This window comes from Pteropus alecto, unplaced genomic scaffold (genome assembly GCF_000325575.1).
Source record: "Pteropus alecto unplaced genomic scaffold, ASM32557v1 scaffold123, whole genome shotgun sequence".
NCBI lineage: Eukaryota > Metazoa > Chordata > Mammalia > Chiroptera > Pteropodidae > Pteropus > Pteropus alecto.
Genome location: NW_006433950.1, coordinates 5790260 through 5817899, shown reverse-complemented (window position 1 = coordinate 5817899; position 27640 = coordinate 5790260). Strand labels below are relative to the sequence as shown.

Genomic DNA, 27640 nt, shown 5'->3' with positions numbered 1-27640 from the left:
CCTTTGGATCTGAGCTTCACTGTCACCTCCTCAGGGAGCCCTTTTGGTTCTCCGTGTTCTCTATCACACATCGCCTCTCCTCTCTAGGCTGCAAGTTCTGTCTTTTACCACTCCTGACTCAAAGTTTGGCACCTGCTTGATACATATTTGTTGAATGAATAAAGAAGGCTAACTAAAGTAGGGCTAGATTATTCTAGACTGGAGGAAGTGTGACGTTTTCCTTCTGTCTGCCCTGGAGGAAGCTGCCATCAGAAACACCTTCGTTGCTTTGTAATGTGCCAGGTCCATACTGCTTTATGAAGGAGTGAGATTGGGATCCATGTGGAGAGGAAAATTCTGTCTGCTCTCACTCTCCCCCACATCTGTGTTCCAGCTGTGATGACTTAAACTCAGTCCTTTTTGGAGAAAAGCTTGCAGATCAGTGCTCCGCGGTTGGAAGCTGATGCTAATGACGAAAGCTCACATTTCCTGAGCGTTTACTCTGTGCCAGGCACCACGTCGCATGTGTAACACGCATGACCTCATTTAATTCCCATAAAGTGGGTAGATTATCCCTATAATTTCTACTTTTACAAGTGAGGAAACTGAGGCTCAGAGAAGACAAGTTCATGGGATTCATGAATGAGAGAACTGAGACTTGGACCCAGGTCTGTTTGATGCTGAAGCCTCGGTTGGTGTAGTCATGCTCTGCTGTTTCCCATGGTGTCCCCTCCCTCTGCATGTAGTGCTACAGAACCACTGGCTGGAGTTATGACATCTCAGAGAAAGAAGAGATGACAGAGGTCATCTATCTGGTCCAACTCTGTTGGCACTATAGAGAAAACGTAAGTGTGATATAGCCAGCCACCGGTAGAGTGAGCGCTGCCGTTTTGCAGTTGACTGCTCACGAAACAGTAGGGCTCTACTCTGCGGCTCCCCAAGGCCAAGGGGGACACAGAAGCCGGCTCCCGACCGCTTTTGGCAAATGCACACAGCCCTCTGTCCACAGGATAAAGGAAGCTATACCCGAGAAACTTAAATAAGTGCTGTGCTTAGCCTGAGAAAGACACTTTGGGGACCTCTTCTGGCATCTATTTCCTTCTGACTTATATTAGTGTAAAGCAGCTAATATTTTAGTGGCCAGCTTTCCAGCCCCGCGTGCCACTGGGCTTTGCGTTAAGTGCAGTGCTCTCCCAGCCTGAAGTTGCAGACGCGGGGGACGATGCGGAATAAAAACAGCGGGACGTGGCCCCGGGATTTACTGCACGATACAAATTTGCTAAATAATACAGAATCATGTCTCGCTTCCCACCCCAAGCTCATCTACTCCCACGGTTCCTTGGGTTTGAAAAAGACTTGGGGTCACGGGGAATACCAGCGAAGTAAGTCGAAGATTTCACATCCCAGCGATGTTTTCGTTGCTGCCGCATGTGGCTCCGTGTCCAGTAGCTGAACATCTCTGCTCGCCGGCGCCGGAGTCAGCCCTCGCCTCCTAGGGAGCTCCTTCTGACTTCAAACAGTGTTCCATGGGGTCGCGGAGGAAAGGAAATGTGGGAGGCGGTCACCACTCAGGCTGCCCGAATCCGTTTTCCGTCTTCGTGCCTTCTGGTTCTTAGAACCGTGCAGGAGACGGAAGTGCAAAGGAACTGGGGGGTTTCTTCAGTTAAGGTGCTAGAAACCCGATATTTGCACGAGAACGTGCATTCTCTTATAGCAACATTTTTAAAGCCTAACGAAATGTTATTTCGATCGGAAAGGTCCGTAGATCAGATGTGCATGGGATGCTGAATCAGTTAAGGACAGCCTTGTTCTATATAAAAGCTCGTCTGCACTTCTTAGGAAAAAAGCAGTCACTTTGGGTGTTTTCCACAGTATGACGATTCTGCTGGTGGCAGGCAAAGCCGGCCTGAGAAAACACTGCTTATAGACGGCATGAGAAACGTGCCGTTTACAGACCCTCGCTGTGCATAGCTGGAAAGCATGAGGGAGGCTGGAGTAGATATCAGCTGGCCAGACACCCCCGATCTGGGAAATCTTAACAGCCTGTCAAATTTTTAATATTTTCTTTTGCCCATTGGACTTTCTAAGAGCTCAAAGAGTTCTTTAAAGTCTTCTAGATAGTTTTCTATATAGAAAATAAACCAACATAATCCTTATTTTGTTCTCCTTCATATTTCAAATAAAATTTTAAAGAAATATAATGAATTATTTTTAATTTGCAAGCTTTTGGCAGAGATTTTAGCAGTACAGTAGGTTACTACAGGAGCCAATTTACTCCAACCAATTCAATAGAGATGTTAGCATAATTCGTTAGGTTAAGTGAATAGTAATAGGCTAATGTTTATTTTAAAATGTAACCAACAAGTCAACATATTTATTGCCCATCACCGTGTGTCGCACCGTGCACCGGAAACTGTAGGCCTCCTAGTAATAGGCTAATGTTTATTTTAAAATGTAACCAAGGAGTCAACATATTTATTGCCCATCACCGTGCGTGTCGCACCATGCGCCGGAAACTGTAGGTCTCCCATGTTTAGGATGAAATGACCAACTTGGGACATCGAAGCCCCTCCTCTGTTCTCCCACTGCGGCGATCACCCTGAGTCTCGACTACCACTTGGGTGTGGTTTTCCTGGAGAGGAAGGGGTGCCCGCTCAGTGGCACGGGTGCTGGTGCCACCGTGTGCTGAGCTCGGCACGAGTCAGTCTCTGTCTCACTCTGTTTCTGTCATTCTCCCTTTCTAGCCCACGGGGTGGACTGTGGTTGGAGCTGGAGGTTTCTCTGTGTGAGGCCAACTGGCCCATTTGGGGCTTCAACCCCGATTCTTGGACTTCGCACCTTTCTTTAGACACCTGGGCGTGGCACTTTGGATGCCAATGCTAACTGCCGATCATTGGCCACGGCTTTTCCCAGTGGGGCCGTAGTGGGCAGAGGCTTGCTGGCCGCTGCCTCAGCACCGGCTCACCGAAGTTTGGGCATTATGGGACCAATATGGTCCCTCTCGCGTTCCAGGGGACAGCTCAGTGGGCAGCACACCCCCAAGCTAGCCTACTCCACAGTAAAATGCAATTATCAGGAGTTACACAGTGCCTAGAGATTGAGAAGCTATTGATCCAAATGTGTGAGTCACAAACTGATTTTTTGATGATCACCAGAGGCTACCATGATGGCTTTTTGGGGGAACCTTGTCTTCCTCTGAAAATCTGTGATTTTTAGGGTTAGTTAGCTCAAATTTTAGAGCAACATGAAAAGTGATTCAGCTGATAGACTTTGTTAGCTCAACAGAATTTTTTCCTTACATTCTTAAATAAGAAAGCTTAAATGTCCCAAGGAGTACATACATAAAGAAAAACATTTACTTTTTAGTGAATCCAGAATTGCTGACTTATAGTATTGAAATATATTCAATATGTACAACAGCCTGAATCTTTGATGGGCCTCAAACTTAAAAGATGAGCATCAGAGAGCCCATTTGCCAATTTCCAGATCCAGAAATAGTAACCAGGTAGCACACTTACCCCTGTCTTTCTCCCCGCCAAGTTCAAACAAACATTCCTAATCTATTTGGCACTCTTTTCTGAGCCCAGATGTGTCATCAGAACCTTTCTCAACATAGGAGTTCAAGTCAAGTGAGTGGAATTGGCCCTCGAGATGACATTTGTATGCCGGTCTGATCGAGGTAGCTTCATTCAGGGATGTTTCAGTGTCGTGCTTTTTTTGTGTCTACGCAGGTTTATGTTCGGATATTCCCTCTCCCTTTCTGTCGTGACATTTGTGTATTACTGTCGAAATGGTGTCAGTTTCCAACTTAGACTTATCCATGTGTTCTGATGGCTACCAGGAAGGAAAAGAGCTTTCCTAAGTCACACTCAGTTTAACATCACAATATGATGCAGTGTAATAGTAACTGACCCTTAACCAGTGTTAACTTCATCAGTTTGAAAAGTGAACCTTATTCAGTCTTTTGATTTTCAGTATCATGAAAGGTCTATGGATTGGAAAAGAAGTATGTTTCCGATTGTGTTTTAATACATGTTAAAATGATTAAATACAGATTGTGTTTAATACCTTAGGGTACGTGTCCTTTAAGCCAAAATAAGGGCTGTGTGTGTGTGTGTGTGTGTGTGTGTGTGTGTGTGTGTGTGTGTATTTACAACTGAACTAATAGTAAGACCATTTATCGAGCACATACTATTTGCCAGGTACTATGCTAATTATTTTAAATATATCTGTATTAGTTTCCATAACAAAATACGACAAACCGAATCGCTGAAACAACAGACATTTATTTTTTCACGCCTCTGGAGACCATAAGTCCAAGATCAAGGTATCGTCAGGTCTGGGTTCTCCTGAGGCCGCTCTCTTTGGCTCGTAGGTGGCTACCTTCTCTCTCTCTCCTCATCAGGTCTTTCTTCTGAGTGTGCATGTTCCTGGTGTCTCCTGGGTGTCCAGATCCCCTCTTCCCATAAGGACACCAGTCAGATTGGACTAGGGCCCGCCCTAAAGCCTCATTTTAACTCAATCACTTCCTTAAGGCCCCATCTCCACACACAGTCGCATTCTGAGGTACTGGGGGTTAGGCCTTCAACAGATGAACTGTTGAAGAGGGGGACACAGGTCAGCTCATAACAGTGTTGGAGACTCAGAATTTTCAAAATAACGATACCATCATGATCTCCATTTTAGATATAAAGAGACAGGTTCACAGAAGCTGAGTCATTTGCCTGTTGACCTTCAGGTAGCAAGCCTAGCATACCATTCACGGGCTCCGTATTTCTTACCCAGCTGTGTATGTCAGAGATATCATTTAGTTTATGGAGTGAGTTTTAAAAGGCCCACTAAAATGTCTGGGTTCTTTTCCAAGGACATGTATGTAGCAAGATTGTTAATGGTGCTTCTGCTCCTTATCAACTGTGTGACCTCAAGCAGGTTATTTCACCTCTCTGATTCTTGATTTTCTCACCTATAAAATGGGGATATTAATAGGACCTCCCTAAGAGGGTTTTTATGAGGAGGATGTGAGATACTCTACGTAAAGTCTTTATAACAAACAATGCCTATACATAGAGGGTATTAAATACATGTTAATAGCTAGTATTATATATGATTAGTATTCTGAGAAGGACACATTTTCGTAATGGGACAAAGTGGTTATTATCATTTCATTTTAATATTTGAAAGTGTTATTACATACTGATTATTTGGATCTATGTGTTATCACAGTTTAAAATATCATTTTCAGTGTGTTATGTCATTTTACGTTGGCAACATATCAGAGGCTGGTGTAATATGTCAAAGTGATTTAATTCATTGGCTGTGTGTCATAAATATGACATAGCACCGAGAATCAGAGACCAACACTGCCTGCTGTTAACACATGTTGGGCATACCAGAGGAATTTCCTTGGAGTTAGGTGACATGCTGAGCTCTTATAGCAGCTGGACAGTTTTCTGGAGTGTCCTGAAAGACCATATAGAGTTGATAATTATTTCCTAAAAACTACTTTTCAAATGGCCTACTACAAAACGGCTCTGTAATTACTCTATAATGCAGAGGCCGATACCAGGCAAATGGAATAATGCAGAATGAGGCCCAGGAGAACCCATGTCACATGGCGGGAGGTGGCTTACCTTTCCAAACAAAGCCTTTGTGCTCCTGGTCATCTTTTTTTAAAAAACAAACTGAAGTCAAATGAACTGAATTAAAGAATGAAAATGCATTGTCTATTCTTAGGTTAGGTAGGCTACTGGAGAATCTGTATATTTGGTTATTACTTTGCGAAGGTTGTTTTTTCTATTTAGAGAAAATAATTGAAATAAATGGTCTAACTTAGAGAAATTGTTTTGATAAAAGACACTGCTTGTCCCCTGACCTTGGGGTAGCCAGGCTCTAAAATACGACACAGCTCTCTGACACTGCCTCCCTTCTCTTTCTCTGGGAATATGATCCCATAGCGCTCATGTGTGCGTATGCACATGCTTCGCGTATGTCTTTATATTTCTGCTTCCTAAAACATTGAGAAATAGGCCATTGTTACAGAAACCACAGTGAACTTCATGGGTACAAAGGCAAAGCGTTGACAAATTGATACTTTCTTGCTTTGTCACGCCTGATTTAAGGAAATGAACCCAAAACAGGTTATGTGAATTGGAAATTGATTTCAATCACATTTAAATTGTTCTCTTTTAAAATATTAGCAACTGAGTGTGTAAACCAATATTTATTTTCTAATCAAAGGTATGCAGCAAATGGTTCATAAATGAAAGAAATGAAGGAACAATGCTTCGAAATGTTTCTAGTAATAGAAATGGAAATAGGATATTTTACTTCTTTAAATGGCAGACACAGGCCTCGACTGGAATTCATCCGGCTCTGGGAAGAGGAAATTGTATGAAAAACTGACCATTATATGAAAGTCCAAGGCCAGTACCTCTCTGCCAGTGATCATAATAAATATGATTCCGTGGAAAGTTGAAGATCAGCTACATTAAGGGAGCATCTATTAACAGAATAATTGCATAGAGAAGACCCCTTAAGAAAAGCTCCAAAATTCCATTATCTCGACTGTCACTCGACACTCTGAGTTGTCTTGGCGCTGCATGTTTTCATGAATTACCCGAGCTGTTTGTTTTTCCTGTATCAGTCATCACCCTGTCAACTGGGCCATTCTTAACAACTTTTGGCAGCTCATCAGGGGAGTTCAGAGCTTGAATAGGACCCTATCAACTCTCACACCTCATTGTGTGAAACTGTTTACCAGCATTGCCTTTTTCTGTAAATATTACAAGCAGAGCCCTGAAAGGAGGGATGTGTGAAAACAAAATGGCCTAACCTTGCAGCAGTTGGCTGAGACGGCAGATCCGGGTTGGCCGAGAATTTGCAAGTCCTTGTGTTTCATTTATTCGACTGAATAATACCTAGTCGCTGGTCTTCAAGTGTTGTGTTTGCTCGTTAATTAGACAGTATGTAATGCGACTTAACATTTGTGTCAGTTTGGTGAAAGTGAGACTTTGTAATTAGGCAGTACAGATTGGGTTTCTGTCACAATTCTACTCTCGAATGCACACTTTTCCAGCGCATTGTCACACTTGATGTGCTCAGTCCCCCCACTGTCTTTTATGCTTGACTGGGAACAAGGTGGCCCGTAGTGTACACCCAACAGCAAATGGCCTCAGTCTCCTGGACTGAACGGCCTGAAGCTTCTGCCAGAGTCACCCATCGGAAATAATTTCCTATTCGAAATGAAATGTCAACAATTCTCTGTTGACGCTAATAGCAACCTGCAAATGGGCAAGATTTCTTTTGTTGTCTTTATTTTTACTGAAGTTATGTGTACCCGGATTTTAAAGTGTCAAGTTGTCCCTAGCTTTGTGAGGAAAACGGTAGTCTTCCCAGAAGCAACCACTTTCGGCTCTTGTGGCAGATTTGTTTAGAAAATAATTTCACAGTGAGAAATAGGTTATTTTGCTTTGCCTGTTTTTGAGTGTTATATAAATGGAACCATATTGTTGTGATTTGCTCTTTTCACTTACTATTAAGGTGTTTTTAAAATTACTTTTGTAAAAGATCAAGATATAAATTATATACAATGAAATACACATATTTTAAATATACAGTTCAATGAGTTTTAACAAATAAATACACCCATGTAACTGTACACTGTGGAACATTTTCATCACCCCAGAAAGTTCCCTCATACACCTTTGCAGCCCATCCTCCTCCATGAGGCAATCACTTATTTCTCATTATATCTGTCGTAATAGTCTCTCATTATAGGTTAGATTTACCTGCTCTGGAACAGCCTGTATGGCATCATGCAATACTCTTTTGTGTCTGGCTTCTTTTGCTCAAAATGGTGTCTTTGAGGGTCATGCAGAAATTTATTCTTTGTAACTACCAAACAGTATTTTCTTGTGTGAGTATACTACTGCTGATGTATAAATTCACTTGTTGGTAGTGATTCCAGTTGTAAGAACTTGTCTATTCTAGATAACAAGTTCTTTGTCAGAAATCGGTTTTGCAAGTATTTCTCCTAGTCTGTGGCTCTCTTTATATTTTCTTTATGGTGTCATTTGATAAGCAGAAAAATTTAACTTTGATTATGTCCAATTTATGATTTTTTATGGTTAGTGTTTTGTGTATCCTGTCAAAGAAATTTGCCAACCTCCAGATCATCAGATAGTCTCTTGTTTGTTTGTTTGTTTGTTTGTTTGCTTGTTTGTTTTTAGAAAACACGAAGCTTTATAGTTTCAGCTTGTACATTTAGGTCCTATCTCAATCTAATTTTTGTGTGTGGTGTGAGGTAGTAGGCATGGTTCTTTTTTTTTTTTTTTAATGTGGATATAGAGTTGTTCTAGAATCATTTGTTGCAGAAACTTTCTTTTCCCCATTGTGCGTGTGTGCACACGTGTGTGTGTCTTTGTTCAAAGTCAATTGATCACAAATGTGGAGCTATATGGTCAGGACTTTATTCTGTTTTATTGACTTATCTTATTGTAGTTTTATAGTAAGTCATGAAAATGGGTAGTATAAGTCTTCCAAATTTTTTTTTTTTTTTAAGGTTATTTTGACTACCCTTCATATTTTGCATTTTTATATACATTTTACATTTTTCGATCAGCTGTTAATTTCTACTAAAAGTCTCCTGTTTTTTTTTTTTATTGATATTATACTGGATCTATAGATCAACTTGGGGAAGATTGATACTTTAGCAATATTAATTTTTCCAATATGTTTTTTCAGCATGTAATATGTGTTAAGTTTTTATTTAATATATTTCTGCAAAATGTAGTAGTTTTCAGAATACAAGTTTTACATATCTTAAACTTATTTTTGAGTAGTTTGTATGTTTCCTGAGATTATAAATGAATTGCATTTTAATTTCACTTTCTAATTGTTTGCTGGTAAAAATTGAAGCGTAGTTAAATTTTGTACATTGACCTTGATTCCTGTGATTTTACTAAATTCAATTCTCAGTTGTGGGGTGGGATATTATTTCTGTTCATTCTATTTGGGGGGATAGATTTCTTAAGATGTTTTACATATACGATCATGTCATCTGAAAAAGAGACACTTTTGCTTCTTTTTAAAAAAATTTGTGTATTTTTTATTTCCTACATTGTTGTACTAGATAGGACCTCTAGTAGAGTGCTGAACAGATGTGGAGAGAGCAGCCATCTTGCTCCCGAAGCCAGAAGCATTCACTATTTTACCATTAACAATGACGCTAACTTGATTTTTGCATATGCTCATTATGAGATTGGTGAAATTTTTTTCTTTTTTTAGTATTTTCAGAATTTTTTTCAGGAATGCGTGTCAAATATTGTCAAAAATGTTTTTGCATCAATTGAGGTATTATTATTTTTCCCTTTGATTCTGTTAATGTGATGAATTACAATTGGTGAATTGATTTTATAACGTGAAACCCATCTTGCAATCCTGGCATAAACTCCATTTATTAATAACATTTATCCTTTTCATAGATACTGAGTTTGATTTCTTAATATTTTATTGAGGACTTTGTATCTTTATTCATGTAAGAATTGGTTGATAATTTTCTTTAAATGTCTGTCAAGTTTTGGTATCGAGGTTATGCTAGCCTCATAAAACAACTTAAAAATATTTCCTTCTATTTTCTTAGAGTTCTAGTTTTTTTCTTAAACTTTTGATAGAATTTATGAGTAAAGCCATCTGGGCCTGGGGTTTTCTTTGTCATGAGGTTTTTAATTATGAATTTAATTTTTAAAATGCATATAAAGCTATTTGAATTTTTCTATTTCTTCCTTATGTAATTTCGATAAGATATACTTTTCAAGGAATTTGTTCATTTGCTCTAAGCTGTTGAATTTATAGGCATAAAATCATTAATGTTTTTGTCTTCTTGGGAAATTGAATCGCTTTTCATTATGTAATAGCCTGCTTTATTACTGGTAATATTTCTGGTCTGAAACCAACTTTAATTTTAATAAAGCTACTTGAGCTTTCTTTTGAATAGTGTCTGTATGGCTTATCTTTTCTCATCCTTTTATTTTTAACTAATCTATGTCTTTATATTTAAAGTGATATTTTTGTAGGCAGCATATAATTAGGTCTTGCTTTTTATCTGATCTAACAATATATCTTTGAATTAGTGTGATTTGTGTTGACTATGATTACTGATGTGGTTGAAGTAAAATCTGTCACCTAATCAACTGTTTTCTATTCGTTCCTTTGTGCTTTTGTGTCCTTATCGATTAATTGAAAATATTTTATGATTTAATGTTATTTTCACTATTGGATTATCACGTATACCTCCCTTGAAAAAAGGGAGTAGTTACCTTAAGATTTACTGTATACATCTTATTTACCCAGAGTGTACTTTTAAATAATAGTCTGTTTCATATCTAATTTAAGGACAATAATATATCCTTAATTTCTCTCTCCTATCCTCATTCTTCTGTTGCTGCGTATTTACTCTTGCAGATGCTGTGAATACACTAGACTTCTATTTTTGTTCTAGATAGTTATCTTCAGAACAATTTAAAAGAATAGAAAATGAATTCCGAACTTTATCTTTAGTTATTCCCTTTACAACATCGTTACTTTCTTTGTGTAGATTCAGATTTCTGTCTGCTACTATATTCCTTTTGCCTGAAGAGCTTTCTTTAACATTACTTATAGTGCGGGTCTACTGGTAATGAATTTACTCAGATTTGTTTTTAGTTTTTGGTTTGGGTTCAGGAAAGTATTTCCTTCCCCTTCCTTTTTGAAAGACATTTGTGCTGGGTATAGGATTCTGACTTGACAGGTTTTAATTGTTATGAAGCAACAGACGGAATTCCATTGTCTTCTGTCTTGCATAGTTTCTAAAGAGAAGTCTACTACTAATTTTTATTCCCCTGTATGGACCATGTGTTTTTTCACAGCCTTCATAATTTTCTCTTTGTCTCCGGTTTTCAGCAGTTTGAATATGATATTCCTATGGTGTGGGGGTCCTTTTGGGAGGGGAGCATTTATTCTGCTTGGTTTTCTTTGAGGGTCTTGGAACTGTTATTTGGTATCTGTCATTTCATCTTAGAAAATTCCAAGTATTGTTTATCTTTTCTTCCAATTACACATAGGTTAGATCTTTTGGTTTTGTCCATATCTCTTGGATGCCTTGTTGTATTTTTCCATCCACATTCCATCCTTCCCACTGTTCTGTAATCAGTGCCAGAATTGTTATAAATCCAGTTCCCATGCATGTGAGGACTGACTGAAGAAATTTTGTTGCCATTGTCTCCTCTTTTATTCTTCAAGTCCTTGTGGGTTTAGCACTTTAAAAAATTGTTTTCTGCCATTTTAGTGGTCTCGGAAGGGAATGAAAGTAGACGCACGTGCGAAACCTACCGTTTTACCAGAAAGTCAAGTTTGAATTTATTATTTAAATTAAACAAGTGCTGAAAAGAACTAAATAAAGTGGTGACAAGGGCTAAATTTCCTATCATCTTTGAAATGAATTAATCTATTATATCTTATTTTCTCATTTTAATGTACTTTTGCCTTCTCGAAAATAAGAGAAAAGAATCACAAATAATAATAGCTAACTTTAATCAAACACATTGTGTGCCAATGTTATAAATGCTGCTCTTGTATTAACTAATTTAATTCTCACAACTTTACAATGTAAACACTCTTATTATTATCAATTTTATAGATGAGGATAAACTTTAGCACAGAAAGATTAATTTGTCCAAAGATGCAGAAGAAAAAAATGACAGAACTCGGCTTCTTACCCACTATATTCTAACTTCTTTCAACAAATGGGAAGACAATGGCTTTTACGTCACATCTTTGTTTTTGTTCTGTGCAGTTCTTCATGTATTACCGTTACTTCTCCAAGAATCTTTATCCGTTATTCAGCAAGTACATATTTAGTGCCTGTTAATGTGCCCCAAATTATTTTCTTTACTGCGAAGGTATAAAGAAATATGTCAGGGCCGTTTCTTTCTCTTCCAAAGAGCTGACCCCCACAAATCTGAAAATAAGCTTTATGGTACAGAATGGTATCACCATTCAGACAAAGGAAAACTTGATTTGATCTGGGTGCTGAGAAACCGTGGAAAACACATTAAAAACAATGATGTTATTCAAGAGTTTGCTTAGCTTTCCGATTACCCATGCTGCTTTTCAGTTCTCCCTTTACCTCTTTTTTGCATCCTAAATCTTAGCTATTGGACTGTTTATAAATACTTCTTCCACAGAGCAAAATAAAAAGATTGTTTATAAGTTCAAAAGATCTTTGTAAAGCTTCAAATGGGAAGTCTCAAATTCCTGAGACATATATATACTTATTCCAATCATCTTCTTTCCCCATCAAGATGGGTTACTGAGAATTAACATATATTAACATTAGGTGTGCTATAGTATTTCTGGAATAGCTGTGAGTAAACAAAGGGTTTCTAGATGGAACATTATTTTTAGGTTGGTTAGCATGAGATTTGACTCCTAATAGTCACCTAACAAATATTGATGGTTTCACTGATTGAATGAATGAAAATCAGGAATCTGAAGGTGAACCTTCTTATAAACAATAAAGAAAGTCTTCGTGAGTTTGTATTTTAATTTGAAGAGATTTTCCTGATACAGTGCACGTTAACATATCTTAGAGAGGAGGTTGTAGTTGATTTATTATCCTTACTTGGAAGCTCTGTAGAATTGAGGGACTGGATTCATTCATATCTTACGACCACTACCTACCCAGTGTAGTACTGGAAGACAGGAAGAACTCAATAAATAGTTATTGAAAGGAAAACACGAATTATTCGACAATATCAATTTTGATGCTGAAGGAAGTCTGTATGCTAGAAAACTCATCCCAAGGGTAGAGTCTAGACAAAACTAACAGTAACAATAGAACAATTTTTCAGGAAAAACTTGGTAGTGTAGTGATCAGACCACATTCTTGGGAGCCATGCATACCTGGGGTCTAGTCCCATCTCTGACATGTACTAGCTAGCTATCAACCCCAAGAAAGCTGTTTGGCTTTCCAAATACCAGTTTCTTCGTCTTTCAGTTTGGAGCAGTAACACTTTGTTGTAAGGATCAAATAAGATATTCCACAGCAAGAGCTTATGTCATGACCACCTACAGTAAGCGTTCGACAAATGGTAAAGAAATAGTTATTGTTATAGAGAGATTTCAGGAGTTGAGGCCGTGGTCAGTAGGATCTATAAAGAATCTTGACAAAGGTGAGGGAATCTAAAACAGGGGGTCTACATGCTTCCCGTGGTTTTCTTGCTTTAGGAATTTTGAGTGACATTTGTTTGGGCATAAGGATATGTGGAAAGAGATGGGATGGGACAGGGGCTAGAAATCCTTCCTACGTTTAGAGAAATGGCCTCTCCCAAGGATCTGTGCCAACAGGGACACATAAGCTAACCTTATCAGCTGAGGATGAAAGCAGCCAGAGGCAAGGGGATATGAAATTGAGTTCTCATTTGTCAGGTGTCAGTTTGCTGCTATGGTCTAAGGAAACGGTGTTCAATAATTCTTAGAAATTGGTAATAATACCATTTACATGGCAGTTCCTCTTATAATTTCATAGCACTTCTGCACATACTGTTTTAATTTCTACCACAATGCTATGAAGAACCTGAAATAAATATTATCATTCCCATTTTATAGATGAGTAAATACATTCTGAGAAGGGAAATGACCATGCCCAAGGTCATTCAGCTACAGTAGTTGACCTTAGACTCGAACCCAAGTCTTCACTTTGGGTTCGTTATTTTTTTTTCCCATGAAACTAAGCAGCGTGTTTGTTCTGTGGAATCCATTTTGATTCTTTCGTGCACTTGCACACATGCTAGACCCTTAAGATTTTGTGTTCATAAGATCATTTAGTAATCAGCAGCAGCAGCTAAAAGAAACAGCCTATTTTTTAAGCCTTATGTCTCTTTTTGGTCCAACAGGGAACAAAGTTTGTCCTCCTGACACACCGTATCTTTAACGATGTCAATAAAGTGATGTCCCGGCCCTTGGGTTAAGAGACCCTGACTCTTCCAGGACTGCTGGTTGTCCAGAGGAGGCCGTGATTCTTCTTGTGATGCATGAGGCTGTGCTCATTTCCATCAGTCACTCCACGAAGGGGCCAGAGCTGCTAAGCAGAATGAACCTCAGGACAGATAGCAGTTGAAATCCAGAAGATGCAACCTCACCAGCAGATGAGGTGTTGATTATGGAGTCCTTTCCATCTCTCAGTTGATATTTCGAGTTGATACCCAGAATAAATTTTACTATCTATCGTTAATGCACTCACTATCTTTGTTTTAAATGGAAAAAAGGGGGAAATATATCGATACCCCTGCAGCAGCATAGGAAATCTGCCTCAAGTGGAATCTTTTTCTTTAGCATGACTAACGTTACTCTTTACAGTTCTCCAAAGTAATTATTGTATAATTGGCTTCCTATTCGTACGGATTGGTGTTATTCTTTATGAGTTTTTAGGTGATAGTTTGTTTCAGGAAGAATCCTCTCCAGAAACCATTCGAAAGATTATTATCGAATTCCTAAATGAAGAATTAGAAGCCGAATTGGCTAGGCGAAAGGCACAGCCAGCCAGCTGGCAGCAGGCTGATCTCGTCTCCTCTGGGTTCTGAACTGTCAGAGGTTTGATTGACAAAGCTGCAGAGGGCAGCTGTCCGTTCCAAGTCTTCCAGGGGGAGGGCAGCAGGCACGCCAGTGTCGTTCTCATCCTGAGGCCGTCTCGGGCATTTCAAAGTCTACAAGCACGCGGTTGTTGAACACGCCCGTGCCCTCTGATGCGATCGTGAACGTGAGGGTGTCGCAGCCACTGCGCTACGTTCTCGAAATAATGTCATTGTGTTCCAACAGCAATTTGAAATGAAAAGAATCATCGCATGTTACACATTTTGAAACGAGGTTATGTACCTTGTCCAAGGTCACACAGCTATCGAATGGCAAAGTAGGGACTTGAACCTAGCTGTCCACCCCCGACCCAGTGCTTCCAGCCGTCACCTTCATTGTCTCTACCGAGACCGTGGCTCCCTACTGTAACTGTTAGATCTGGAAAGTGTGGGCCTGAGAGAACTCTTAACTATGAAATTATAACTCTTTGCCTACTGAGATTCTTATTTTAGGAAAACCCAGAGGAAGATTATGTTAACATATTTATTCAACATTTGGGCACAATGTTTACATTTACAAAATGCTTTCTAGTGTAACAGAATAGGCAGAAACTTTTCTTTGGCCATATAATTGCCTTTTCATATTCATTTATGCCTTTGATTGTTATAGTATATTTCTGACATGGTCTTCTGAGATCGTGTACAATGGTAACGGATTCATAATAAGATTAATAAAAGAGTATTTCATGTTACTAACAGGGAAAACCGACTAGGGCCATGCCCGTCTCCATTCTCCATAAATGTTATGCAGAAGAGCCTGGTATCGTTCCCAGCCGTGCTTGTTCGTGGAGCTTTAAAACTACACGGAGCTCCTGTTCCCGGTTCATTTTACGGCGTTCAGGTGGTTTGGGGCGCTGGGCGTTTTGGATAACGAGCTGCCGCCAGCATCGACTGAAGGACACACTCGTCCTGCCCTGTCCATCATCAAGCGGGAGCCCTGCACAGAGCTTTCGTGCTGACCATTCCCTTTGCCTGGAAATCTTTCTTGCCAGATGGTCACATGCCTGTCGCCTTCTTTCCATTCAGGCCTGACGTCGGGCGGCACCTCCTCCGGGAAGCCTGCCCTGACCGCAGATCCCAAAGTGCCCCTGGCCGGTGGTGTGTCCTGGTGTTCTCTTTCGTGTCTCTCTCCAGAGTGTAATAAATAGTCTGTTAAGTCTAAAGTTCCAGGTTGGTGAGAATAAATTTTTTAAAAAATACTGATAACCTGATATTTTGTCATTTGCTAAGTTGCTGCGATGTGCTGTAAAATAAATTAAGGGAAAATTTTTAAACTACTTTTTTCTTAACTTAAAATTATACTTTATTGAGGGTGTTACTGACCAAAATTAATATTTTAAAAAATAATTGGAATTCTTTTTTATTTTTATAATAAGTGGAATGATTAATAATGTAATACTTGAGTTTTGGTCTTCAAGTCAGTCTCACTGTGGCTTCTTCTGCATATCCTAAGGAATCTCTTCAGTGTAAAGTACTCTGAAGGCTTACAATAAGCTCCCTGTCTTTTTAAGGAATCAGATCATCACTGTGAAGGGCGTGCGAATACCGAGCTAGGGCCCATGCCTATATCCGGCCACCTTACATGTTCTAAATGACATGTGTGTGTAATCGGTAGATTAAAAAGTTATTCTCAAAAAAAAGTTTGCCCACCTTTGTAATACAGTCACATGGCTCCTAACTACAGGGATATGTTCTGAGAAGTACATTAGGCGATTTTGTTGTTGTGTGAACATCACAGAGGACACTTAATACAAAGCTAGACGGCATAGTGCACTGCACGCCTAGGCTCTGTGGCATAGCCAGCCTATGGCTCCTGGGCTACGAGCCTGTGCTGTAGGTACTGTACTGAGTACTGCAGGCAGTTGTAACACAATGGGAAGAATGTGTGCATCTAAACATAGAAAAGGTACAGTAAAAATATGGTCTCAAAGATAAAGTATGTGCGCACATATGTTGGGGGACAGCGAGGGCTGCGGAGGGAGGCGGAGGGGGGAGAGTAGCATCGGAAAGGAGGAAGGAGGGGGAGTGGAGATGGGGGATCAAAAGAGACCCTGAGGGATAAAGCTTGTGACGGGAATGATAGAGAGAGGGGGAGAGAGAGAGAGAGAGAGGAGACTGGTGGGGCGTGTGCCCCCAGACTACCCCTCTCCCCAGCCCACTCCTCTCCCTCACTTGGGGATGAGGGGTGGGGGTGCACAAGGCAGGTGGACAACACACTGAGCCTCCTATTCAGACTACCCAGAGCGAGCAGGAAATTCAACATCTTAGTTGGATCCAGCTTATTCTTTCGGTATTTCAAATAAAATTTTTATTATAATCTATTATAATCTTATAGGACCGCCATCATATATGTGGTCTGTCATTGATGGAAACATCTTTACATGGCACATCGCTGTACATTTGTGCGAATATTAATCTTTTTTCTTCAAAAATTGCAGGCAGTGCGCCTAACTATACTGTGACTTAGAAAACCAAGTGAAGAAGCTTGAATTGGGAGGGACAGTTGAGGGACAGGAAGACTGGTTAACGTGGTTCTCAACTCAGGCTACACATTATTAAGAATCTGGGGGATGGAGCCCAGGGCCTGGTACTTTTTAAAGTGAGCCAGGTGATCCGATTTGCAGTCGGGGATGAGAAGCACTAGATAAGCAGGCTGTTAGTAGTTCAGTCTCGGGAAGAGAGTAATCAGGGTAGCAGTTGCCAGGCCCCTGCCTTCCCCAGGCCTGCCAGGTAGAGGCACCCGATTGTCACCCAGCTCCGACCGAACCTGGGAGAAGCTCAGGATCCCCCTTCCCACCTGTCGGTGGGTTCCGGCCATTCTCAGCAGCGTCCGATGAGCCTAGAGGTGCCATCCAAGCACACTTTCCTTGATCAAAACAAAGCCTTTGAATTCATGGAGAAATAAAACCCACCTCTTTAGCAAGAGGCCACGTAAAGCCACATGGCGAGGGGCCTGAATCCAGGGGTGGGGTGAAAAACGGGGACCATTAATGCCATCAGTCAAACCACAGATGAGAAGCAAATAAGGGAGATATTGATTGAGTATTTTTGAGAAAGAAACAAAAACTGTGAACGTCAGCGATGCAGGGAGTGTAATTTGATCTGAGGTGAAAATAAGGTGTGCCCGGCGACAAGATAATCGTGATCACAGGAAGCGCCTAAAAGTGTGCGCTTTTTGTGACGTGAGTGTACGAATTATTTAGATGGGTTAACGATGGGAACGTCAGCGTACCACTCACAAGCATGACCAGGGGAGAGAGTGGGCTTGGATTAGATCCTGGCAAAGATGGGAGGGTCGGCAATGCCCAGCCGCCTTCAGGGAAAGGAAGCAGGATGCCGGGGGCTACGGCCACCACAGTTGGCATTAGTAGAAGCCCCGTGGACTTGGCTGTTGCTAAGTGTGCTCACTTCGTCAATTTGCTGCTGACATACGGGCTTCCACTCTCCTGCAGGCACATGGCATGTTGTACTTCCCTGTCCGTTGAACTATGAGTGAAGGGTCATCTGTCACTTACTCGTGGAAGCAATTAAGAGCCACCGTTCTATTTGCATTCTCTTTTCCTCTGACAATGAACCATCGACCTCGTGTTGAGATGGTGGAGCCTTGGGTCCCCGAGTGACTAAATTGAGCACAGCCGCCTGCTGGCCCACAGTGGACGGATGACATGAAGACACATAAGCTGTGTTGTGTTAAGCCACGGAACATAGGGGGTTAATTTTATTGCAGCAGAGCCTAGCCTATCCTGACTACTTCAAGGACTTTCCCATGAACGTGCCCCTGTTCATGCTCTCTAGAACTTTACGTCTAGCCTGGTAAAGTAGAGGGAAGCAAATTTTCAACACAGAAAGTTTCCGGATCTATCTTTCTATGCTCATCTAAGTCAGCAGACTCAAGGGGACGGAGAATAAAAGAGAGCTAATTTTGTCGACTTCCTACTCGAGCCCCAGCATTGTGTGAGATGCTGTGCCTGCTGTCAGTCTTTAAAACAGTTTGCTTGTTTAATATAAATATATTATAGATGAGGAAGAGTTGCTCAGAAGAGGTTTGATTACTTGCCTGAAAATCAGATAGCTAGTAGATGTCAGAGCTGGGACAAGAACCCAAGTTCATCCGACATCAAAACCTATGTTCCTTCTCCATAGTATCAACATACAAGTGATGAACTTTTAACCCCCTATAACCTTACTCCTAACCATGATCTCTTTCAAATAATCTTTAGTTAGATTGATTTACTATTTAAGCTATTATTCTTAGAATTGCTTTCTTTCATTTCATCCAGATTTGTTTTTAGTGATCTTTGACACCTGAGGCGCTACAAATCTCTGTGTTTGTTTAAACTCCAACCAAACGCTCATGTTTGTTTGAAGTCAGGATATCATCGCCAAGATGGCTGAAAATGGCTTCTCTGTAGCTACAAATTTTTAAGAATGTGAGGTTTGCCCTTTATGGCCAGGACCTTGGAGAGAAATAGAATAAGATGTAGAAGGAGCAGGCTTCTTTCTGAAGAGGGAAGAATGAAGGCTGTACTCAAGTGACACAGGTCCTTTGGCGCATAGGATCTTTCCAGCCGCCATCTGCACAACCATTTGAAACATACGATGTGTCTACTTTAGGAAAGTCCCAATGACTCCTGCTGGGCCTCGCCAGAAGAAGATGCAATCGTGATGCGCATCCATGACTCACCTTCTCCACACTCATGGGATGGTTCAGTTGGCTGTTAGGGTGCAGCCAAGTCGCTCCATTCGAAGTTCGGTGGAGGGCGTGCCTCGCACCTGCCTTCTTTGACTCCTGCCATGACTTCTCGATGGAGAGCCAGGATTTTTCTCAAGTGTAACAATATTAATTATCAAGTCACTTTTAAAGCACGTGTGATGTATGTGTGCATTTATTTCACAGGAATGGTATAAAGATTAAATACTTAATGAATTCATTTTTCATATCAAGGATATATTTGCCCTACGCCTAAATATATCTCTCCCTTCTGTTTCTCATGAGAAATATAGCTATCTTTATTATGTAATCAGTAATATATCATTCCTTATAAGCAGGATCTAATTTTAGCAGCATGATGAATGGCCCTGCAATGTATTCCACTGCCCTCTGCAGAGAGGAATATATATCAGACCTGCTCAGGTGTGTGTCATTTCTTTATACTGGGAGCTTTCAACTCCCCAAGTGGCAGCCTGGGTTTTTCTGGCTGAAAGCCCCAAGTTCTGTCTCTGTTTTGGCGTGCTCGGGCAGCGTTGGGAAATGGCCATGTGTGAACAATAACCAGATTCCAGCCGATGAAATATGTGGCTTTCCTGTGCCGGGGTTTATTGAATCAGCTAGAAAATGACCACCTCGGTTTTTCCTTCATTTACGTGCAGGATCTGCCTGTATAGGTCTACACTCAGGTCCCTCAACACCATCTCCCATTTTTCCCCATTTTATCTTGAAGCAGTGACATTTCTTGAAACGGCAGGAATCATTCCCGTTTGACTAGCAGCAGAAGGAATTGGTGGCTTCGTTTTTCTTGAGCTTCCAAGGATAAAACTTCATTTTCTTTTATGCTACCTCTGAATTTTATAGCTGCTTCTGCACATGCAAAGCAACTCACAACTCCATAACATTTTAATTTTAAAGCTGTTTTGAATTTATTGTTAATAGATCAGTAGAAGAGTCAAAGCAGTGCCTTATCTACATTTCAGATGTGAAAATTGAGGCTCAGAGAGATTAAGTGATTTGTTCAAGTTGTGGGAAATGGCCTGGTAACGACCTAAAGCTCTCTGTACTGCCTTTACTTAATTTTAAACGGCATCTCTATATGATGGAAGATAAATTTAGAAGTGTTTGTTTTTGCAACAATTGTATATATGAAGATCTGAAATTTTTTGTGCAACTGCTATATTTTTGATTCTAAGATGTACCTTTTTCTCATATTTGTGTCTCTGATACTGTGACACATCTCGTAACCAATCGGGTTTCATGATCTCATTGGCTGTGTTTTTTCTTTCTTAGTGGTCATAGTTGGTTGATTCTTAAAATATCCCAAATCTTCACCCCTCTCTGTCTTCAGGTCCTTTGCGATGCCACTTTGCAACTCCTCCTATCAAATGGTCAAGTCTACTTCTCCTTACCTTGAAAATGGCCTTATCTTTATTCCTGTAGAGGACACTGTGCCCCATCCATTCTCTTTTGCCCTTACCATTTCAGCCTGCCTGACTCCCAGATGCACCTGCATTTCTTTGCCCAAGGGCTGTCCGTGGCTGCCAAAGTGTTTTGCCTGCCGTGATGGCTTAAAAATATGTTCACAGATACTTCGACACTCCTCCCTTCTCTCCTCTTGAATATAAGCCAGACTTCGTGACTTGACTCGCTTCCGTCAAGCGGAATGTGGTAGAAATGATAGTATGGCTTTCAAGACTAGGTCATAAAAGGCACTGTGGCCTTGCTGTCTCTCAGATCACTCGCTTTTGGGGTGAGCCGTACGCCTTGTCCCAAGGAAACTGAAAGGTCAGATGGAGAGGTCTACGTGGTAAGAAATTGAGGCTGCTAGCCAAATGCCAGCACCTACTGGCCAGCCATGTCAATGAGCCATCTTAGGGATAGTATGGCTTTCAAGACTAGGTCATAAAAGGCACTGTGGCCTTGCTGTCTCTCAGATCACTCGCTTTTGGGGTGAGCCGTACGCCTTGTCCCAAGGAAACTGAAAGGTCAGATGGAGAGGTCTACGTGGTAAGAAATTGAGGCTGCTAGCCAAAAGCCATCACCCACTGGCCAGCCATGTCAATGAGCCATCTTAGAAGATCTTCCAGCATCCGTTAAGTCTTTAGATAACTAAAGTCCTGTCACTTCTTACCTGCAGTCTCATGAGGAACCATAAGCCAGAACCAATGAGCTAAGCTGTTCCAAAATTCCCGACCCTCACGAACGATATGAGATAATAAATATTGTATTAAGCCACTAAGTTTTGGGGGCAATTTATTGCACATCGATATATAAATAAATGCATCCATGTGGCAGGCTGCAAATGTTGGCAGATTACCTTTGGGAAGCATCTCTTAACCAAGGACATGCAGCAGCTCGTGTAAATACCACAACTTCCTCATCCGTCAGGTGGGATGACTGAACTAGAGTTTCCCCAGGGGGCTTAAGTTCTAGTTTCTCAGTGTAGTAACTGGATTGATAGGTCCCTTTATTGTCCACTTTCCCTTTCCTGTCTAACTTCTTCACTTCCCTATTGGTGTTTCCTTCTCCACGCATATTAATTAGTTGTTCTTGAGTCCTTGTCTCAGAATCTCCTTTTTTCCAGGGGAAGGCAAAATGAAAACTAGGTCCATTCCATGTCATCCTTTGCCAAGTCCGACGCATTATTCATTTAAAATTTTCTTTCCATGGCTGCAGTTCGATAGCACCAGCCTAAGCTGAAGAAAGACAAACACGAACAATGACTCTCCCGCTGCACACATATTACATCTTGATGAACATTTACCCTCTTCCCCAATTTTTCATATAGTTTCAAGCTCAGAACCAAGAAAAGAAAGTTCTCAAGTGCCGGAAATAAAGAGAATACGCCAAGTTACAGCACTAAGAGGGCGGCGGAATGAAAATGTCCGCATGTGAGTCAAGAGGAGAGAGCCTGTGGCAGCTGAAGCTTGAAGCTCTGTGAGCAGAATGATGCATGCCTGGGACCCACAAATGCCAGGAATGAGGACCAGGATGCCTACATAAAGCCAGGGGTCCGAAAGAGCTCATCTAGTATCCTCTGAATCAGGGACTGCAGAAACCATCCACTAGCCTAGGGAGACAACAAGGAAGTTTGTAATTTTCCTGGGCCATGATGATGATGATGATAATAATAATGAGGAGGAGGAGGAGGAGGAGGAGGAGGAGAGCTGTGCCCCAAATGGTATAAGGCCTGACTTCTTATTACTCATGTGCTACAAGGACCCCAAACTAAGAAATTGTGCTAAAATCTTGCCCAGAATTGGTGCATGTAAAAATATTCCCACAGGGATGCTCTAGAGAACATGAAACTTCTGTGAACTCCCCTTCCTCTCTCCTCTCCATAAAGAGTTTACAGAAAGAAAAAGAGAGAGAGAGAAAAGAAAAGAAAAACAGGAGCCAAGAGATGAAATGAACGAAGAATTTACATCTCAAGAACTGCAAATGATAGAGCAATCTTAAAAAGACTTTAAAATAGGTATTTTAAAACACTTCCAGAAATGGATAAAAGAAAAGTAATTACAAAGCAAGAATACCACTATTTGAAAATAGGCAGAGATTGGAAAAAATGCTAAGAATGAAAAATACAGTAATTGAAATGAAAACCAGATAGACCAGTTGAGCTGTAAAGGAGGTACAGCTGATGAGATAATAAGTGAATTGGAGAGAAGATCTGAGAAAATCACAGAATATAACACCAAAGATAAAGTGATGGAAAATATGAAAGCTGACCAAATGAGAAGGTCTTACATATGTTTATTAAGAGTTCCAAATGGAAAAAAAATAGAGTAAGAGGCAAAGAGATAATAGCCAAGAATTTTCATTATCTAAGACATGAGCTTTCAAATTAAAGCACACCAGGTGTAATTAAAAACAAACCCGCTTTTAAACACAGTAGTTCAATTTCTCTCTCTGGTAGTTTTCAAAGTGAAAACTACCAGAGAGAGAAAACAAATTACCTACAAATGGATGAAAATTAGATGGAGAAGCCTACTTCTCAAAAGCAATAGCTGGCAGAATATAGCTATTATGTCATAAATGTAGTTCTAAATGCACAGAAATAATGCATTTAAATTTCTGAGAGAAAAACTAGAGTGCAAGTAAAAGAGTTGATTTCAGAAAACAAAATACTGTTTTGGCAACTAGTACATGATGATTTACTTGATGTAAAAAAAGGGAAAGATAAGTATTAAATGTGAAGTGCCTACTATAGCACATAGCATATAGTAAAAATACTCAGTAAAGATAAGCTGGGGTTATAATTAGCTAAAATACATAAGCCCAAAGCCTTGCATGAGATAACCTAGTTCTCTTCCATGCCCATTGCTAGCCCGTGATAGAATGGCATCTATCTGCCCTCTAGAGATAAGCGTGGCCATGTCACTTGCATCCACCAATAAAATGTCAGCATCGCAACATATGTATTTTCCTCCAGGATTTGTAAGATCTACTGACCAATTCACCACTTCCCAGTCCCCTATGCGGGGACTGCATGAGTTGAGATGGAGCCTCTGTCAGCCTGGGTTTCTAAATAACCATGTCGAATAGAGCCCGCCTGCATGCCAAGTGGACACATAAAATGACTGTAAGCCACCCTGAGATTTTACAGTCGTTTATTACTGCAGCAAAACGTAGCCCGTCCTGACTAACATAATGCACTAAAAATTCATTTTTTGTTTTCTCCTCACGGAAAAAGCTACCTAGAGCCGTGCCTTAGAATTCACTTGCTGTTACTAAAAAGCACTTCCATCCAACTTGCTTATGTGGTTTCCTAGCTCACAGAATGTTAGAAGCAAAGTACTTGAGGAGATGCCACCGGAGGGAGGCTCTGACCCCAGTGAGCAGGGGAACTGCTGGACTGTTAAAAAAAAAAGTTAGGCGAACTGTGAACAGAAGATAAGGAACTCAAAGCATTACGATCTGGGGCCATTTATGGTAGTTGGAAATAATGATTCTCACTAAAAAGCCTTTGAAGACCTCTCTATATCACAGCAAAGCTCTTTCGGTGTATTATAGTTTTATTGCATTTTAACTTTGCTTATAAGTTTTATTTCCTTTGTTACACATGTAATTTCTACTACACTTCTTTGTATGCTTCACCTCCCCCAAGCATCATGCTGAACATTTTTTAAAAAAAATAACTGGTCATTTAATCCTCCCAGCATTTCTCAGAGGCAGCAGGTGTTTTCCCATCTCTGTGGATGGGAATATTGCAGCTCGCAGAGATTCGTAACCATCCAGTTTATCACGGTCGAATACAGGAGCATCCGGGTTTCTCGTGACCCCGGTCTGTCTGATTTCCGAGTCCCTTCACCATCAGGCCTCTCATGCATCGGCAGAACATTGTAGGATGACCCTCAAGAAGTGCTAAATTATGTTTGGGGAAAGTCTGTTTTAAAAAGCTGGGAAACATGTGTGACATTTGAGAAATTTTTCTATCCAGGAAAAAAAAAAATCAATTTTAACAAGTGCTGGTGCTTCAAAGGGTATAAAGTGCGGGTTATCAGGAAAAGCCACATGTGGGAAGCAGCTCTTTCTCTAACATTGCTAGATAAATGAGACAGCCTTGAATTTCAATGATCTTATAAATGCAACATGAGTGAGAAATATAAATCTATTAAAGCTCTTTCATTTAGAACAAGGAATCCATATTCTTTGACCATATAACTTTTTTTTTTAATGCATCTTTCAAACAGAAAAAAATTGCTTGCCATTGATGAGTCACTTCCTTGGTTCTTTACCATGTGAAGAGAAAAGACTGAAGCTGGCGTGGGGGCGGGGCGGGGGGGGAGCGGGAAGGTAAAGCGCTCTGCTGAGTCCAAGCGTGCGCCACAGAGTCCCCAGGCTGCCATTTCTTGTGGCTGTTTCCTTAGGCGAAGGATGGCTGCCGACACCCAGGGTCTTCCCTGTGAATGAAAGAGCAGAGGACAACGACGTTTGGAACTCCAGAGACCTTTCCTTCATCAACAGGTGTTTGGCCGGGAGCATTTCTCGGAGGATGATGGCGTTTCGCTCCTCGTTGCCAGAAGTACCTCTCCGGGGCCTGCTCTGAACACCCCCCTGCCCCACCCCGTCCCTATACCACAATCGAGGTTTCGTTCTCTGTGTAAATTGGATTTTTTTTAAATTTTTTTATTTTAGTATGACCATTCGACAGGTAAATGAACATATCTGTCATAGAACTGTAGCACTATTGTTTAAATGTGGCGATGGTGGTTCCAGTTCTCCAGAGGGACCGCTGAGAACGCAGAGCTCCTCTCCCCGAGCGGTGTTTTCGTCCCCCATTCCTACGGGTTCAGTGTAGTCACATACCTTCAGAGTAGTTCAGATGTTCCAGAGAGGGGGTGCCTGCAAATGCTTACTATCAGGCTACTTCTGACAATGCCTAATGTAATCCATATACTACACATACATTCTAGTTACACAATTTATGAGGTATAACAAGGGGAGAGAAGTAAAGCTGGGATATAATTGTGACTGATGTGAAACAGACATGTAGAATGAATGGCCTTACAACATTTTCTTTGAAGTTTGTTAAAAGCAGTAAAGTGATATTCACTATAAGTGAAACCTGCTGTTACAGATATCCACCGGCTTGGGGAACATTTTCTTTTTACTTTATTTCTTGAATTTTAATTTGCCACTTGAATTTTTTTTGAAAACTTTTTATTCGATATGCAATGGAAGAGAAAGAGAATGAAAATCTGCGGAGCACCTACTACGTGCTCATCCTGTGTGTCAGGCATCTGATGTCGGGGCAGACTTACGAGCTAGAGTAGGCACGCAGTGCCTAGAACCCACGGAAATATTTTAATTTCTTTGAAAACCAGAAGAAGACAATGCATATAATACAAATATATTAACATGTTAATTCATAAAATTAAAAATTAATGGAATAATAATGAATCCAATATGGATTATATTTGTCCTTTAATCATTCGATTATGCAAAAAGGGCTCCATAAAGACAAAATGCCAGGGAAGCTACAGTTTTCCCAACGTGGCCCCGGCTTATGGAAAGGATCTCAATTTTCCTGAGTAATTCTAAAAGACTGGCAGGCGTGGGGAAAGTCATATTTCAGAGACAAACTTTCCTAAGGTCCTACAGCGAGGAAGTGGTAGAGCCAGGCCTTAAGACAATCGTCTGACTCCTTCCACTAAAGGAGAGCTTAATGGATAGGCAATCCTATGTCAGAACACCTGGCATTAAGAATAAAAAATGTCACTTGTGTATTTGTTCCCAAAGAAATGAACGGAAAGTTAATTCTGAGGTTGCCATGTGTTTTTCCACAGAATGTGGGAAGAAGTCTAGAAATACGTGTAACCCAGATGTCCCTAAGCTCACCCTTCTCTTTAACATGCAAATAACACTCTAAGCTCCTATGGGAAGCCCGGGCTTCGTCCCGTCTTTCTCTTGGGATCTCTGGAGACGATTTAGTTCCTCATTAATGCTCATAGTCTCAGATCATGAAAGTCACTTTTTGGGGAGGTTGCCACAGCTTTCCCCTCGTGGCTGTGTGGCCCCTCCCTCTATTTTCGGAAGCACAGCTAAGACAGAGCTGGGACTTCCAACCACGTTTTCCTGAAGTCTTGGGGGTATCAGCTGCACAAAACTAAAAGAAACATTTGACTAATACCTCAGTTGACCAAGTATTCCAATTCTCCCAGGACTGAGGAAGTTTCCAGGAATTTTCAGTTTAAACCTGGGACGGTCTGGGGAAACCCTGGACAGGTTGTGAAACCTACTAATGTCGTAGGTGTCTCCTCTTGAACCCACATCGCTGACATGACCTCGCTTAGGACCTCGTCTTTGCCATCAGCCGATCTCAGCTTGGCTCAGCTGGTCTGTCCCCATCCCTGTAATCACCATGCGTGCTCCTTCCTCTGATTCCTGACCCGACTTGATTCCTGGCCTCAGAGAGAGGAAGAAATCTCCCCTCCAGTGTAAGGCCAGCCTCCTTTCCTGCCTCAGCCCAGTCCATATCGGGAACATCTCTTCCCTTGCTGGGAAGACCTGTACTACTTCATTAGCCTGCCATTAAAACCCACGTGACCCGGACAAGACAAAACCAGAGGTCCACAGGACCTTTCCCAAACTCAAGGTCATTTGGTCTTAAATGATGCTATATACGGGACCTTAATGGGGAGTGACTGCTCATGGATACACAGTTAGGGGGACAAAAATATTCTGGAATTAGATAGTAGTGATGATTGCAAAACTTCGTGACAGTCCTCATTTAACATCATCGATAGGTTCTTAGAAACTGCAACTTTGAGCAAAATGACTT

At 40.9% G+C, this 27640-nt stretch overlaps 1 protein-coding gene across 19 annotated transcripts in view; it reads left to right on the top strand.

The window, feature by feature from the left end:
- Positions 1-14252, top strand: part of LOC107195453 — a 52336-nt gene extending 38084 nt beyond the window's left edge. For 16 of the 19 annotated variants that reach the window (XR_003045395.1, XR_003045403.1, XR_003045401.1 and 13 more), the window contains one exon: positions 13911-14252. Coding sequence is in view for 2 of the 19 variants with exons in the window: in XM_025044584.1 (XP_024900352.1) it covers positions 13911-13948 (38 nt within the window). In the remaining 17 variants the exon portion in view is untranslated. Of the gene's footprint in view, positions 1-9109; positions 9238-13910 lie in introns of those variants that run through there. The other 3 variants (XR_003045397.1, XR_003045400.1, XM_025044583.1) reach the window with 2 other exon arrangements.
- Positions 14253-27640: the final 13388 nt, after the last annotated feature.